We start from the raw sequence: 14,094 nt of genomic DNA on the forward strand, positions 1-14,094 counted from the left end.
ATATATAATATATATATATATATATATATATATATAAAACTTATATTTATTTATATAGTTAGGATAGTAAAATAAATAGGTTTATCAATCCTAAAACAAAGAAAATGTTTACCATTTCCTTTATTGATGACGTCACAATCCGTGCATCCAATCAAACTCAGCATTTTGGTGCAAAACAAATAAGACAGATGTAAACATGTTGTAAAACGTGCCATAAACATAGTAATATAATATCAACAAGGCGAGTTAATAATTTTGCATATTTGCATGGCTATTGTTATGCAGTTCATGATAATATTACATAATTTAAAATGTTATTATAATAGGAATGGACACTATGATCTCATAAATATCAAATACGGTTTCATTTAATAATACTAGGGATGCTGGAATTTATACTATTAAGTATTGGAATAGTACTATAGAAAAAAGTAGCTAGCTTACTGGAATAGGCGTAAAACTGGAAAAGGTACCAGCAATACTCGATTACTTACTAGCAGTAAATAAACAGCCTAGTAGTAGTAATATAAAAAAGACGCTAATATTGAGATAGCCTAAATAGGCTACATAAAAATGTGCTTTAGTTTTCAGTAACCGTTGTTAAACGGCTTGCCATAAGTACACATAGGTCGAGTTATGCTTTAATCTTTGTGTTTTGACTGAAACTTTCTGAAGAAAGGATCCTGTAGAGACGCTCGCGCACCGCTCGCTTCGCGCTTGATGAGCAGATTTCCCCCTCGCTCAGTTTCTATCTGCATCTCACTGGCGCTGACCATCGAGAGCAATCGCCTCCTATCGATTTATCGACCTGCTTCCCACCTCGAGAACGATAAAGCGCCGATCGCGTCGTGAACTGCGTTTTAATGACCTACTTCACTGGCCGCGCGTGGCGCTCTGGGTGTCTGGTCGCGTGCGTGAACATGTTTAAAAACCATGCATCGGTTGCACAGATGTCTCATCACTCCAGTCGTCTATCATGAGAGAACTGAACATGTGTTGGAAGATTATTGCGACATTGAGCTTGGACTGTTTTAAAGGCTCTCCGTCCTCTTCGCACAGGTACGTCATGTTTCAATAACTGTGTCAGTGTTGCGCATTCAAGATGTTTGCATGTATATGCAAACTGAACAATGGCAGACTATAAATGGGCTTCGCGCTTGATGAGCAGATTTCCCCCTCGCTCAGTTTCTATCTGCATCTCACTGGCGCTGACCATCGAGAGCAATCGCCTCCTATCGATTTATCGACCTGCTTCCCACCTCGAGAACGATAAAGCGCCGATCGCGTCGTGAACTGCGTTTTAATGACCTACTTCACTGGCCGCGCGTGGCGCTCTGGGTGTCTGGTCGCGTGCGTGAACATGTTTAAAAACCATGAATCGGTTGCACAGATGTCTCATCACTCCAGTCGTCTATCATGAGAGAACTGAACATGTGTTGGAAGATTATTGCGACATTGAGCTTGGACTGTTTTAAAGGCTCTCCGTCCTCTTCGCACAGGTACGTCATGTTTCAATAACTGTGTCAGTGTTGCGCATTCAAGATGTTTGCATGTATATGCAAACTGAACAATGGCAGACTATAAATGGGTTGCTATGGCAATACCTGCTCCGAACATCATCTTTACAGAGGTTGTGCGATGCCACTGTAGGATGCATGTGCATTGCATGATGTGTGAAGCATACAAATCTAATGCATGGACATAATCTGATATGCAGCACAAAACAGAGATATACTTTAATCAGACTAGATGGATTGCTGATCTAGTCTAGTTGGGCTGTTTTAGGGCGCTTTATTTATGTATTGCTTGATCAGGCTGTAAAACTAGATTAAACTACAGTAGCTGTTATTGCAGGGTGACTTTAACAATGAAATGATGTAGTATTTGGTAAAGGTAAGATTCATCCCAGGGTCACAACACTAGATTATGCAACACTACCTTCCTTTGTGAGCATGTTATTCTTCTAAATGGAGGGTTCTCAGATTCTACTTTGTCTCAGATGTGTCTCCTGAAAGAAAATAGCATAGATTTGACTGAGACGTACACACAGTATGAGCATAGTGTTTTATGTGAATATTATAGTTCAGATAACAAAAATTTGGTCTTGAAAGTATATTGGAATTCTTGTGATTTTAAATCTAAAGATTTAGGAATGTTTCTTGATTTAAAATTTGAAATGAATGCATTTACTTTATTGAAATAAATTCAGTTATTTCAGATTTAAATTGGAATTTGATTGCCATTTTCTCATTGTGGTCTGTGATTATATATTGAAAACAGACTTAATAAAAAGGAAAAAATCCAATCAATCATCATTCGATTTAACTTGAACATTTAAAAATTAAAGATTAAAGAACGTTTCTTAATTTACAATTTCAAATAAATATTTATTCCCGATTTAAAAATTAAATTAAAAAGAATTTAATTGAAAACTTAAAAATTAAAATGAAAGAATATAGAATGTTTATTTAGATTTTTTTTTAAATAAATGTATTTAAATTAATAAAAAATTAGAAATTGAATGCCATATTTTCAGTGTGGTCTGTTTTGATTTTATATCGAAACCCTCTGTTCCGAAGCTATACATTATGTGCATTTTCCTGGCGTTTACCAGTTTACCAGCAATACATAGAAACAATTCAAATACTAAAGAGATCTCATCTGTGATTTTTCTGTCCTATGGTCCTGCAGGTCATCCACAAAGCTGGGCTCGAGTCAGGCTGCTAGCATGGAGAGCAGTTCTCTGACCGGTAGTCTGTCTCTGAACTCTGATGTTCCTCACTGCCAGTGCTGCATCTCCTACGAGGCCCGGCTGAAGCGTCTCTCCTGCGGCCACCTCTACTGCGACCCCTGCTCCGATCAGATCGTCAACCTGGCTTTTGAGGACATAGAAGGTCTGGCTGAGTATCCCTGCCCAATGTGCAAAACTCTCCGTCACCTGGGAGGCTTTGCTCCAGCCCACAGCTGCCAGGGCATGACCCACTGTTCGCCTTTCGGAAGTCAGAAGCAGCAGCTAGTTGAAGAGAAAGGAGGCCTGTGGGAATGACTGTGCCATTTAAAGAAATAAATATGCTGAAAATGTCAGGCCATCTAAGATGTAGAGGAGTATTTCTTCATGACAACAAATTTAGAGAAAATTAGCATTACATGACTTGCTCGCCAATGGATCCTCTGCAGTGAATGGGTGCCGTCAGAATGAGAGTCCAAACAGCTGATTAAAAACATCACAGTAATCCACACGACTCCAGTCCATCCATTAAAGTCTTGGGAAGCGAAAAGCTGCACGTTTGTAGGAAACAAATTCATTAAGATGTCTTAACATAATCCATGATAACGCTTTCTCCAGTGAAAGTGTCCATCTCCTGTTGTCCTCTCACATCAAAACCCACCAACATATTTGTTTAAAACTGTTTTAACTTGTAAATGATGCTTGATCAGTGCATATTTCTCTCCTGATTCAGATGAGATTACTTTTTCACTGGAGAAATTGATATTTTGAATAGAGGACTTTAAGCCAGAAGCAACTTGAAGTTAAAATATCTTAAAGGGGTCATATGATGCGATTTCATTTTTTCCTTTCTCTTTAGAGTGTTACAAGCTCTTGGTGCATTAAGAAGATCTGTAAAGTTGCAAAGACTAAAGTCTCAAATCCAAAGAGATATTCTTTATAAAAGTTAAGAGTTAGCCACACCTACCTAAAACGGCTCGTTCGAACGTTTATTACAAACATGCAGCTTTTTACTTAACAAGATGTTAATTGATGGACTGGAGTCATGTGGATTACTTGTTTTTATTAGCTGTTTGGAATTGGACTCTCATTCTGACGGCACCCATTCACTGCTGAATTTCTCTAAATTTGGTGTGATGAAGAAACAAACTCATCTACATCTTCAATGGCCTGAGGGTGAGTAAGTTTTAAGCAGATTCTCAGTTTTGGCTGAACTACTCTTTTACTGATGTGGATTTGTTTCAGGACACAGATTTTACACCTTTCCTTATAAAGTTTAAAAGCTTACTACTCTAACTACAGATTTACCAGAATAGATCTGTCCCTCTTTTTCAGGTTGTGATCCACTGTGTGATAGTGTGACTGGGCTTCATATCATGGTTCAATATTCAGAATCTATTATCTGTAAAATGAGAATACAATGTTAAGTGAGACTTGCATCGTAAGTGAATCATTTAATAGGTTTCGTATGCTCTCCAGTGCCATAATTGAGCAAAAGTAAATTGATTCTAAGAGCGTTTTAACACTGTTACTGGTGGAAGTGATTTCAACGAACTACTGGCTTTCATAGATTGTAGATTCAGTTTGTATTTCGTTGTATTTTGTTTTTAATGCCAGATGATATACAGTAGTAAAGCTTTCCTGAGTGTGTATTTATTTTTGTAACGAGTGCTGTTAATGTAAACATTTGTGTAATTTACAGTTCATGAACTTTAAATGTTGTAATGCTTCTTTGTACTAATGCGCTAATGTTGTAAATATCTATTTTGATAAGACTCGAGTATAGAGTCAGAACTATTGGGCTCATTTGTCATATATTTTTAATAAGCCAGAATAACCAATGTTAAGAAAACCATCATACAATTGTATTTAGGAACTATAAGATGTATTTATTTATCTAAAATGTGCCAATAAAGGTTGTTATAAAAGAATAAGGAATGAAAAACATGAGAACGGGTAATAATTTGTTCCTGTGATGCAAGGATGAAAAGTACAAAACCACTGAAATCAGTTTTAAGGCACAAGCATTGGGTCATTTCATGAAATGCAAGCAATTCTTGTGCCATCAAATAAACGTTTGCTCAAATTCAGTCTTGTGAAATATGTTGATGCAAGATATTTCAAGTCCATTTGTCCTGCTGAAACTATACACTGATATGCGAGTGAGACAACAGAATAAAAACTCAACACGGTACCATATGTTAATGTTTCCAACACCTTTTTTCCCCTTAGGGGAAATAAAAGTAGGACACAAACCTCTGGAGCTGCTCTCTCAATTTTGGAACGTCACTGTTGTCAGACATTTGTGGCATAACGCTTTTTGAGGAAAAACGTCTCACAAGGACAGATCTGAAGCTGTCCATCTTGTAACCCACATCACTGAGGAGCATAAAAGCTTTCCATCAAACCTAAAAGGAATAGTTCACCTAAAAAATGAGAACGTCACATTTATGTTCTTCCAAATGCTGTTATTTTTTCCTTAGAATATTAAAATGAATTTTTAAGTGAAAAACAACAGCATTGGGATGAGTAAATAATGACAGTTTTCATTTTTGGGTCAACTATTAACAGAACGAGCAGTTCTGAACAGTTGTAACAATCTTACAAAAGAAATCATGCAAATAATCTACCGGAAATGAAAAAAAAAAAAACATGTCTACGGAAGTCCTGGAACGCCACTGAAAACAGAGAGAGTAATGTGCAGAAGATAATCGGTAATACAAAAATGAGAATATAAAATGTTCTTCAACATAGGTGCTACTTTTTTATCCTTCCTTATACACAAATTAGAGTTCACTCTAATCGCAAAATGATTTTAAAAACACATCCCTGTACATTCATGATGAAGTAACACTTAAGTATCCACTGAAGCGGCAGAGGCAGCATATAAATAATTGTATTATCACTGATGTTATTTCTAGTCTCCATTTCTCTTCTATTTTTGTATTAATACTTAATAAAATACAAAAATGCATAACACACTTGACAGTATTGTGCCGTTGCTTGTAAATATTGAAAGGCAAGACAGCATTTTGTTTTAGGCTATTTGCATTCAACACGGAGGCAGAAGATTATTTTGTGTCCATCTTGTGGCCGTTCAGGGAACTGCAAAACCTTCTTAGTTATATTATTAGCGTGAAAGCAGCCATTTTCCCGCCTTTTTGGTTGAGGAAACACAAATCGCTATTTTACTAGCCTACCTTATCACGAACTACTGTTACATGCACAAACTACTTAAAGCTAAAACTGTTTCTTGACCAACACAGAAGTTATCAGTTTTGGCATGAACCTCAGACACATAACATTTCGTATGCAGACGTTTACTAGCACTCTCTGCTTCACTACAGTTTTTCATTTTTATTTAAAGGAAAAATTATTTCTGTTGTCATTTAGTCACCCTCATGTCATGCCAAAGTCATTTTCTTTCTTCAATGGAAGACAAGGTGAGAAAATAGATCACTTTTTTTTCTTCGAACAAATAGGCTACAGTGCAAATTATAGTTGTGAAGCTTCAAAATGAATCATTTAGATTGATTCTGTGAACCAAATCAACTGATTCATTGAAAAGATTCATCTTAAAAGATTGATTAATTCACAAATTGCATTCAGCTACTTTTAAAAGAAGATTTAGGGCAGATGTCTAGATTTTCAGATTAAAATGTTCTAATTTCACACAAAATCATGACTTCAGAAGAAGTACTATACATTTGGAACAACATGAGGACAAATAAATAACACAAGATTCTTCATTTTTAGTGAACTAGACCATGTAGTTAAATTATCTTATAAAAACACAACAGAGGAAGAATTTTACATCGTAAATTGTTGATGCTTTTTTGCTAGCCTGTTTTTTTTGCTACTCTTTACATAGCTGCTTATACAAAAAATGCCAGGTCAATCTGTGCTTTTTCAAATGCACATAGATTTCAAGTTTCTAGTGGAGTTTCTGCTTTGTACCGTATTGTATTGTTTCAGTAACACAAACACCAGAGGGGGCCGTTTCTTTCCTTCCAACAGATCAGTGTGAGTTTCCGGGGCGTTTAGGAAGTTTGGCACTAGGGGAGGGAATGTAGCGCTGCCCTGATTGCGGCTCTTGGTGGCTGAACAGAAACGTGTGCTTGCCGTTATTCCTCTGCACAGGCCTGGGTGGATCGGATGCCGTCCGCTGGGCTCTGGGAATGACAGAGGAGTGGGCCGCACCTCGGCTGGACGGCTGTTGTTGAGAGGTTCTAGAGGAAGAGGAAAAGAGGAAGGTCCCATTGTTGGCGTTCTGGTTGAGGTTGGACTCCAGTCGGCGTGGCTCCTGTCGTTTAGTCTGGTTTTCGGGGCGTCTGTGAGAAGCATGAGCCACTTTCTCTCGGAGCTGCTGCACTTCCCAGGCCAGCTGATCTAATGGATGCTGACTGCAGGAAGACATGGGGTGTGAGAAAGCCTACAGGAAGTGGAGAGAGAGAGAGAGAGAGAGAGAGAGAGACAGATGTTAAAAAATAAACTTGTTAATTACAAGCCATCAACAACATGAGGATGTTAAATATCATTGTTTTCAATAATCAAATATTCATCCATCCATTCATACTTTTATCAGTTTACCCATTTATGTTTAGCCATCTATTTATCTGTTCAGCCATCCATCTATCCTTCCATCTTTTTAGCCGTCTATCCATCCATCTAGCTGTTTAGCCATCCATCTGTCTGTCCATCCAACCATCTATTTAGCCATTTGTCCATCCATCCATCCGTTTATCTTCCTTTTTAGCCATCAATCCATACATCCATCCGTTTATCTTCCTTTTTAGCCGTCAATCCATACATCCAGCTGTTAAGCCATCCATCTGTCTATCCATCCATCCATCTGTTTATCTTCCTTTTTAGCCGTCAATCCATCCATCCAGCTGTTTAGCCATCCATCCATCATCCGTGTATCTTTTTATCAGTCTATCTATCCTTCCGTCCATCCATCCGTCTGTCTATTTGTTTAACCATCTATCTATTCATCCATCCATCCATATATCCATCTATGTTTAGCCATTCATCCATCCGTCTGTCCATCTATCCATCCATTTATTCATCTATCCATTCATACATATATCCATCTATCTGTTCAGCCATCCATCCATCTATTCATCCATCCATCCATCCATCCATCTATTTATCTATCTTATCTAGAGCCACAGTGAATTTCACAGTACAGTACATACAACTTAAATACTTTGCATTAATTTCCATGGAAAGTGATGGTTTTCTTTTTTTGAAAACAGCTTTGCAAATAGTTTTCACTGTATTTTGATTATTCGCATACATTAAATTTGCTAATGCTAATCCAAAACCCAGTGGAAAAAAACATATTTGGCCACATCCAAAAACCAAACACCATCACAGTGTACCTGAGCGTGTAGTGCGCCCCGTAAATAGCAGCCCCTCCATACTCTGACACAGGGTCCCAAGAGCAGGGGCAGCAGGGGCTCGTATGGGTCGTGGAGGATTGAGGGGTTCTCTGAGGGTTCAGAGAGCGAACAAGCTCGGATGAGACGCTCGAGTCCAGACAGACTCTCAGATGAAGGAGCCCTGCGGTGGCTACATCTAGCTGTTTAGCCATCCATCTGTCTGTCCATCCAATCATCCGTTTAGCCATTTGTCCATCCATCCATCCATCCATCCTCCTTTTTAGCCATCAATCCATCCGTTTATCTTCCTTTTTAGCCGTCAATCCATACATCCAGCTGTTAAGCCATCCATCTGTCTATCCATCCATCCATCTGTTTATCTTCCTTTTTAGCCGTCAATCCATCCATCCAGCTGTTTAGCCATCCATCCATCATCCGTGTATCTTTTTATCAGTCTATCTATCCTTCCGTCCACCATCTAGCTGTTTAGCCATCCATCTGTCTGTCCATCCAACCATCTATTTAGCCATTTGTCCATCCATCCATCCGTTTATCTTCCTTTTTAGCCATCAATCCATACATCCATCCGTTTATCTTCCTTTTTAGCCGTCAATCCATACATCCAGCTGTTAAGCCATCCATCTGTCTATCCATCCATCCATCTGTTTATCTTCCTTTTTAGCCGTCAATCCATCCATCCAGCTGTTTAGCCATCCATCCATCATCCGTGTATCTTTTTATCAGTCTATCTATCCTTCCGTCCATCCATCCGTCTGTCTATTTGTTTAACCATCTATCTATTCATCCATCCATCCATATATCCATCTATGTTTAGCCATTCATCCATCCGTCTGTCCATCTATCCATCCATTTATTCATCTATCCATTCATACATATATCCATCTATCTGTTCAGCCATCCATCCATCTATTCATCCATCCATCCATCCATCCATCTATTTATCTATCTTATCTAGAGCCACAGTGAATTTCACAGTACAGAACATACAACTTAAATACTTTGCATTAATTTCCCTGGAAAGTGATGGTTTTCTTTTTTTGAAAACAGCTTTGCAAATAGTTTTCACTGTATTTTGATTATTCGCATACATTAAATTTGCTAATGCTAATCCAAAACCCAGTGGAAAAAAACATATTTGGCCACATCCAAAAACCAAACACCATCACAGTGTACCTGAGCGTGTAGTGCGCCCCGTAAATAGCAGCCCCTCCATACTCTGACACAGGGTCCCAAGAGCAGGGGCAGCAGGGGCTCGTATGGGTCGTGGAGGATTGAGGGGTTCTCTGAGGGTTCAGAGAGCGAACAAGCTCGGATGAGACGCTCGAGTCCAGACAGACTCTCAGATGAAGGAGCCCTGCGGTGGCTCTTCCAGTATGAGCCAGAGTTTCCGCTCCTCCAGGGGAGCAGGTTGGAGGGATGGGAGAATGTGCTACGGGACAACAGGAACACAGAGCCTGGCAGTCCATCATTGTGCTGAGAGAGAGAATAAACAGCATTAACACACTCTTTATCAGGCTAATGAAGCGGTACAGTCAGTTGACAGACCAATTAGAAAAATGACCTAATTTTGGCAAAGGTTTATTAGTTGGCCTAATTTTTAAAGAACCTCCCTTTTGATTTCCAGCCATCTAGGGCAGCCCAGAAAACATGAATCAATGATCATTAACTTGACACAAGCAATGCCTGTTAGCTGATAATTAATTTCTCTGTCCTGTACTATCAATTCCCTACTCAATATTGTTCCTCTCTATAAGGCAAGGAGGAAATGAATAGTCATATCTGATGCTTTTACAGTGCAGTTATTACAGGGGCGATCCCTCAGGAGAAACCCGAGATTAAAAGAAGAATTCTAACTAAATATGAAAAGTCTGTCATTGTTTTCTCAGCTTCATGTCATTCTGACCCTGTTTTACTATCTATTATTGTCTTGGATGGTGACTTGTACACTACCATTCAAAAGTTTGGGGTCAGTAAGAAGTATTAATGTTTTTGAAAGAAGTCTCTTAGGCTCACCAAGGCTGCATTTATTTGATAAAATACGGTAAAAACAGCAATATTTCATAATATTCTCTGGCAGTCCGTCATTATGCTGAGAGAGAGAATAAACAGCATTAACACACTCTTTATCAGGCTAATGAAGCGGTACAGTCAGTTGACAGCCCAATTAGAAAAATGATCTAATTTTGGCACAGGTTTATTAGTTGGCCTAGTTTTTAAAGAACCTCCCTTTTGATTTCCAGCCATCGAGGGCAGCCCAGAAAACATGAATCAATGATCATTAACTTGACACAAGCAATGCCTGTTAGCTGAAAATTAATTTCTCTGTCCTGTACTATCAATTCCCTACTCAATAATGTTCCTCTCTATAAGGGAAGGAGGAAATGAATAGTCATATCTGCTGCTCTTACAGTGCAGTTATTACAGGGACGATCCCTCTGGAGAAACCCGAGAACTAAATATGAAAAGTCTGTCATTGTTTTCTCACCTTCATGTCATTCTGACCCTGTTTTATTATCTATTATTGTCCTGAATGGTGACATACACTACCATTCAAAAGTTTGGGGTCAGTAAGATGTATTAATGTTTTTGAAAGAAGTCTTTTAATGCTCACCAAGGCTGCATTTATTTGATAAAAATACTGTAAAAACAGTAATATTGCATGATATTATTTCATTTAAAAATATCTTTTTTATTTAAATATATTTAATATTTATATATTATTATGAAAGCTGAATTTTCAGCATCATTACTCCAGTCATCAGTGTCACATGATCTTTCAGAAATCCTCTTACAGTGCAGTTATTACAGGGACGATCCCTCTGGAGAAACCCGAGAACTAAATATGAAAAGTCTGTCATTGTTTTCTCACCTTCATGTCATTCTGACCCTGTTTTATTATCTATTATTGTCCTGAATGGTGACATACACTACCATTCAAAAGTTTGGGGTCAGTAAGATGTATTAATGTTTTTGAAAGAAGTCTTTTATGCTCACCAAGGCTGCATTTATTTGATAAAAATACAGTAAAAACAGTAATATTGCATGATATTATTTCATTTAAAAATAGCTTTTTTATTTAAATATATTTAATATTTATATATTATTATGAAAGCTGAATGTTCAGCATCATTACTCCAGTCTTCAGTGTCACATGATCTTTCAGAAATCATGCTGATTTGCTGCTCAAGAAACATTTATTATTATCAGTGTTGAAAAAAAAAGTTGTGCTGCTTAATATTTTTGTGGAGACAGAGATGCATTGTTTTCAGGATTCTTTAATGAATGGAAAGTTCAAAGGAATATAATTCATAGTAATATTGACAAAATGTTTGGTGCATTTTGAAGCTTGGTGACATAAACATTCAATTTTTGTTTCTGTGTTTTGCAGAAAATAAAACAGGATCAGAAAGGCATGAGGGTGAATAAATTAAATAAAAAAAATATTTTTGAGTGAACTAATCTCTTTAACTGCCTCAATCAAGGGCACACTGATGATAGTTCTTAGATTGCCTCTAGCAGGATTCAAACCTACAAACGTTTGGTAAACAGCCCAGAATTTTAACCACCGTGCAACACCCCTATTCCTATACGGGATGAATGTATCCTTGCTGAAATGTAACTGTTAGCGTAATCACAGCAGGTAAATCTTACCCAGCTGCGGTCCAGGTTGGTGTTGAGGTTTCCGTTGAGGACGGGTGGAGGACAGGCGGGTTGTGACACAGGTTGGGTGAAGCGGGCTCGTCTCAGACTGCTGTACTGCAGGGCCCAGTCCCACACCGGAGGGAAAGGTGGGTCTACCGGCTCCTCTGGGGCGCCCAAGGGCAATTCCCTCAGACTGTTCACTGGGGTGTAGCTCTGGGGAAGGTGCTGCAGGGAAACAATACAGCACAGACTTCAGATCTGTTGTTTTGGCATGTAAAGGCATACATGAATCAGCAAAACTTCCAGACATAATATATATATATATATGCAATGCTCAAATGGATAGTTCACTCAAAAATGAAAGGTTTCTCTTCAAAAGACTTGATTTAAACCACTTGATTCATATGTATTTGTTTTAATAAGCCTTTATGGCTTGGATCTTCTAAGTGTTGGTTATCAGGACTTTCAATGGAGGGACAGAAACCTTTCAGGTTTCATTACAAAAATTTTATTTTTTGTTTTCAAACACTAACCAAAATGACAAAGACAAGTAAATAATTCAATTTTTGGGTGAATTATCCCTTTAATAATAAAAAAAGCATCTAATAGAAAAAGAGAAAATAGTTGTGCTTTACTGTAGCAACTGTTTATAATCAGTTTCTCATAGCTAGGTTCACATCTTTTGCATCACACAACATTTTCTTTCTTCTCAAATTATAACTCTATTAAATAGACAATTACTCTTAAGATAACTCTAAGAAAATAAATATTGCATCCCAATTTATTCTTCAGTGTCACATAATCCTTCACAAAACATTCTAATATGCTGCTTAATATTTTTGTGGAAACTGATTTTTTTTTAGAATTCTTTGAAGATTAGACAATTCAAAAGAAAAGCATTTATTTGACAAGGATTTTTTTTTTTTTTGGTAACCTTATAAATGCCTTAACTGTCAATTTTGGTAAATATAATTCATCATTACTGAATATAAGTATTTATTTTTTTAATCTTACTGGTAGTTTATGTATTTAAGTAGCTGTACAAAAGGAAGATAATGTACAATTTTATGATACCTTAACCTCTTAAGGCTAATAACAAGGCAAAGATATTGCTGCATTAAATAGCTGTCATGTAGTTTTCAACTTTTTGTTTGTGCTTTGACATATTTTGTGAAACTCTCTGTGCGAGTACCTGTGAACGGCGACATCTCTCCCTCTGACTGTTGGCCAGGAAGCTGCTGAAGAGTGGAAGGTGCACGCTGTCATGCAGAGCCAGCAGGTAGTCTTCAGTAAGCTGGAAGCGTGCGGGATACTGCGCCCACAGCTGCCACACACAGTCGAGAAACAGCAGGAACACAGGGGCCTGCCACTCTATTAAATAGACAATTACTCTTAAGATAACTCTAAGAAAATAAATATTGCATCCCAATTTATTCTTCAGTGTCATAATCCTTCACAAAACATTCTAATATGCTGCTTAATATTTTTGTGGAAACTGATTTTTTTTTAGGATTCTTTGAAGATTAGACAATTCAAAAGAAAAGCATTTATTTGACAAGGATTTTTTTTTTTTTGGTAACCTTATAAATGCCTTAACTGTCAATTTTGGTAAATATAATGCATCATTACTGAATATAAGTATTTATTTTTTTAATCTTACTGGTAGTTTATGTATTTAAGTAGCTGTACAAAAGGAAGATAATGTACAATTTTATGATACCTTAACCTCTTAAGGCTAATAACAAGGCAAAGATATTGCTGCATTAAATAGCTGTCATGTAGTTTTCAACTTTTTGTTTGTGCTTTGACATATTTTGTGAAACTCTCTGTGCGAGTACCTGTGAACGGCGACATCTCTCCCTCTGACTGTTGGCCAGGAAGCTGCTGAAGAGTGGAAGGTGCACGCTGTCATGCAGAGCCAGCAGGTAGTCTTCAGTAAGCTGGAAGCGTGCGGGATACTGCGCCCACAGCTGCCACACACAGTCGAGAAACAGCAGGAACACAGGGGCCTGCCGGAGAGCAAGGTACATCATACAACTCATTTAGAACAAGACTCTTACTGTGAATTCAAACAGAAATTTAAGCTGAAATGAGAACAAGTCCAGCTAAAATGGACTAAAACAGCCCATTTAGGCAACATTTTTAGGTATCATGTGTGTGCTCACAACCTCGCTTTGGGCAAAATCACATGCGTACTTTGAGGATAAGGCAGTCCCAGAATGCATTGCAACAAGCTTCTTCATTCGAGAAGGCAGATAAAGTCGAGGGAAGTCAATAAAAAAAATGTTATTGCGTAAAAGTATCAATAGAAAATTAATA

The 14,094-nt window shown here is 37.8% G+C and overlaps 1 protein-coding gene across 1 annotated transcript in view; it reads right to left on the minus strand.

The window, feature by feature from the left end:
- Window positions 1-5,255: 5,255 nt before the first annotated feature.
- The window catches only part of LOC107726680 (myotubularin-related protein 11-like), a 34,592-nt gene continuing 25,753 nt past the window's right edge, over window positions 5,256-14,094 (minus strand). Inside the window, exons 14-17 of the mRNA XM_016536364.1 lie at window positions 13,614-13,784; window positions 11,785-12,000; window positions 9,307-9,606; window positions 5,256-7,160 (exon numbers count right to left, since the gene is read on the minus strand). Of these exons, the coding sequence (XP_016391850.1) occupies window positions 6,747-7,160; window positions 9,307-9,606; window positions 11,785-12,000; window positions 13,614-13,784 (1,101 nt within the window). The 3' untranslated portion in view covers window positions 5,256-6,746. The remainder of the gene's footprint in view (window positions 7,161-9,306; window positions 9,607-11,784; window positions 12,001-13,613; window positions 13,785-14,094) is intronic.

This window comes from Sinocyclocheilus rhinocerous, unplaced genomic scaffold, assembly GCF_001515625.1.
Source record: "Sinocyclocheilus rhinocerous isolate Xijiao unplaced genomic scaffold, SAMN03320098_v1.1 scaffold5, whole genome shotgun sequence".
In the NCBI taxonomy this organism is placed as follows: Eukaryota; Metazoa; Chordata; class Actinopteri; order Cypriniformes; family Cyprinidae; genus Sinocyclocheilus; species Sinocyclocheilus rhinocerous.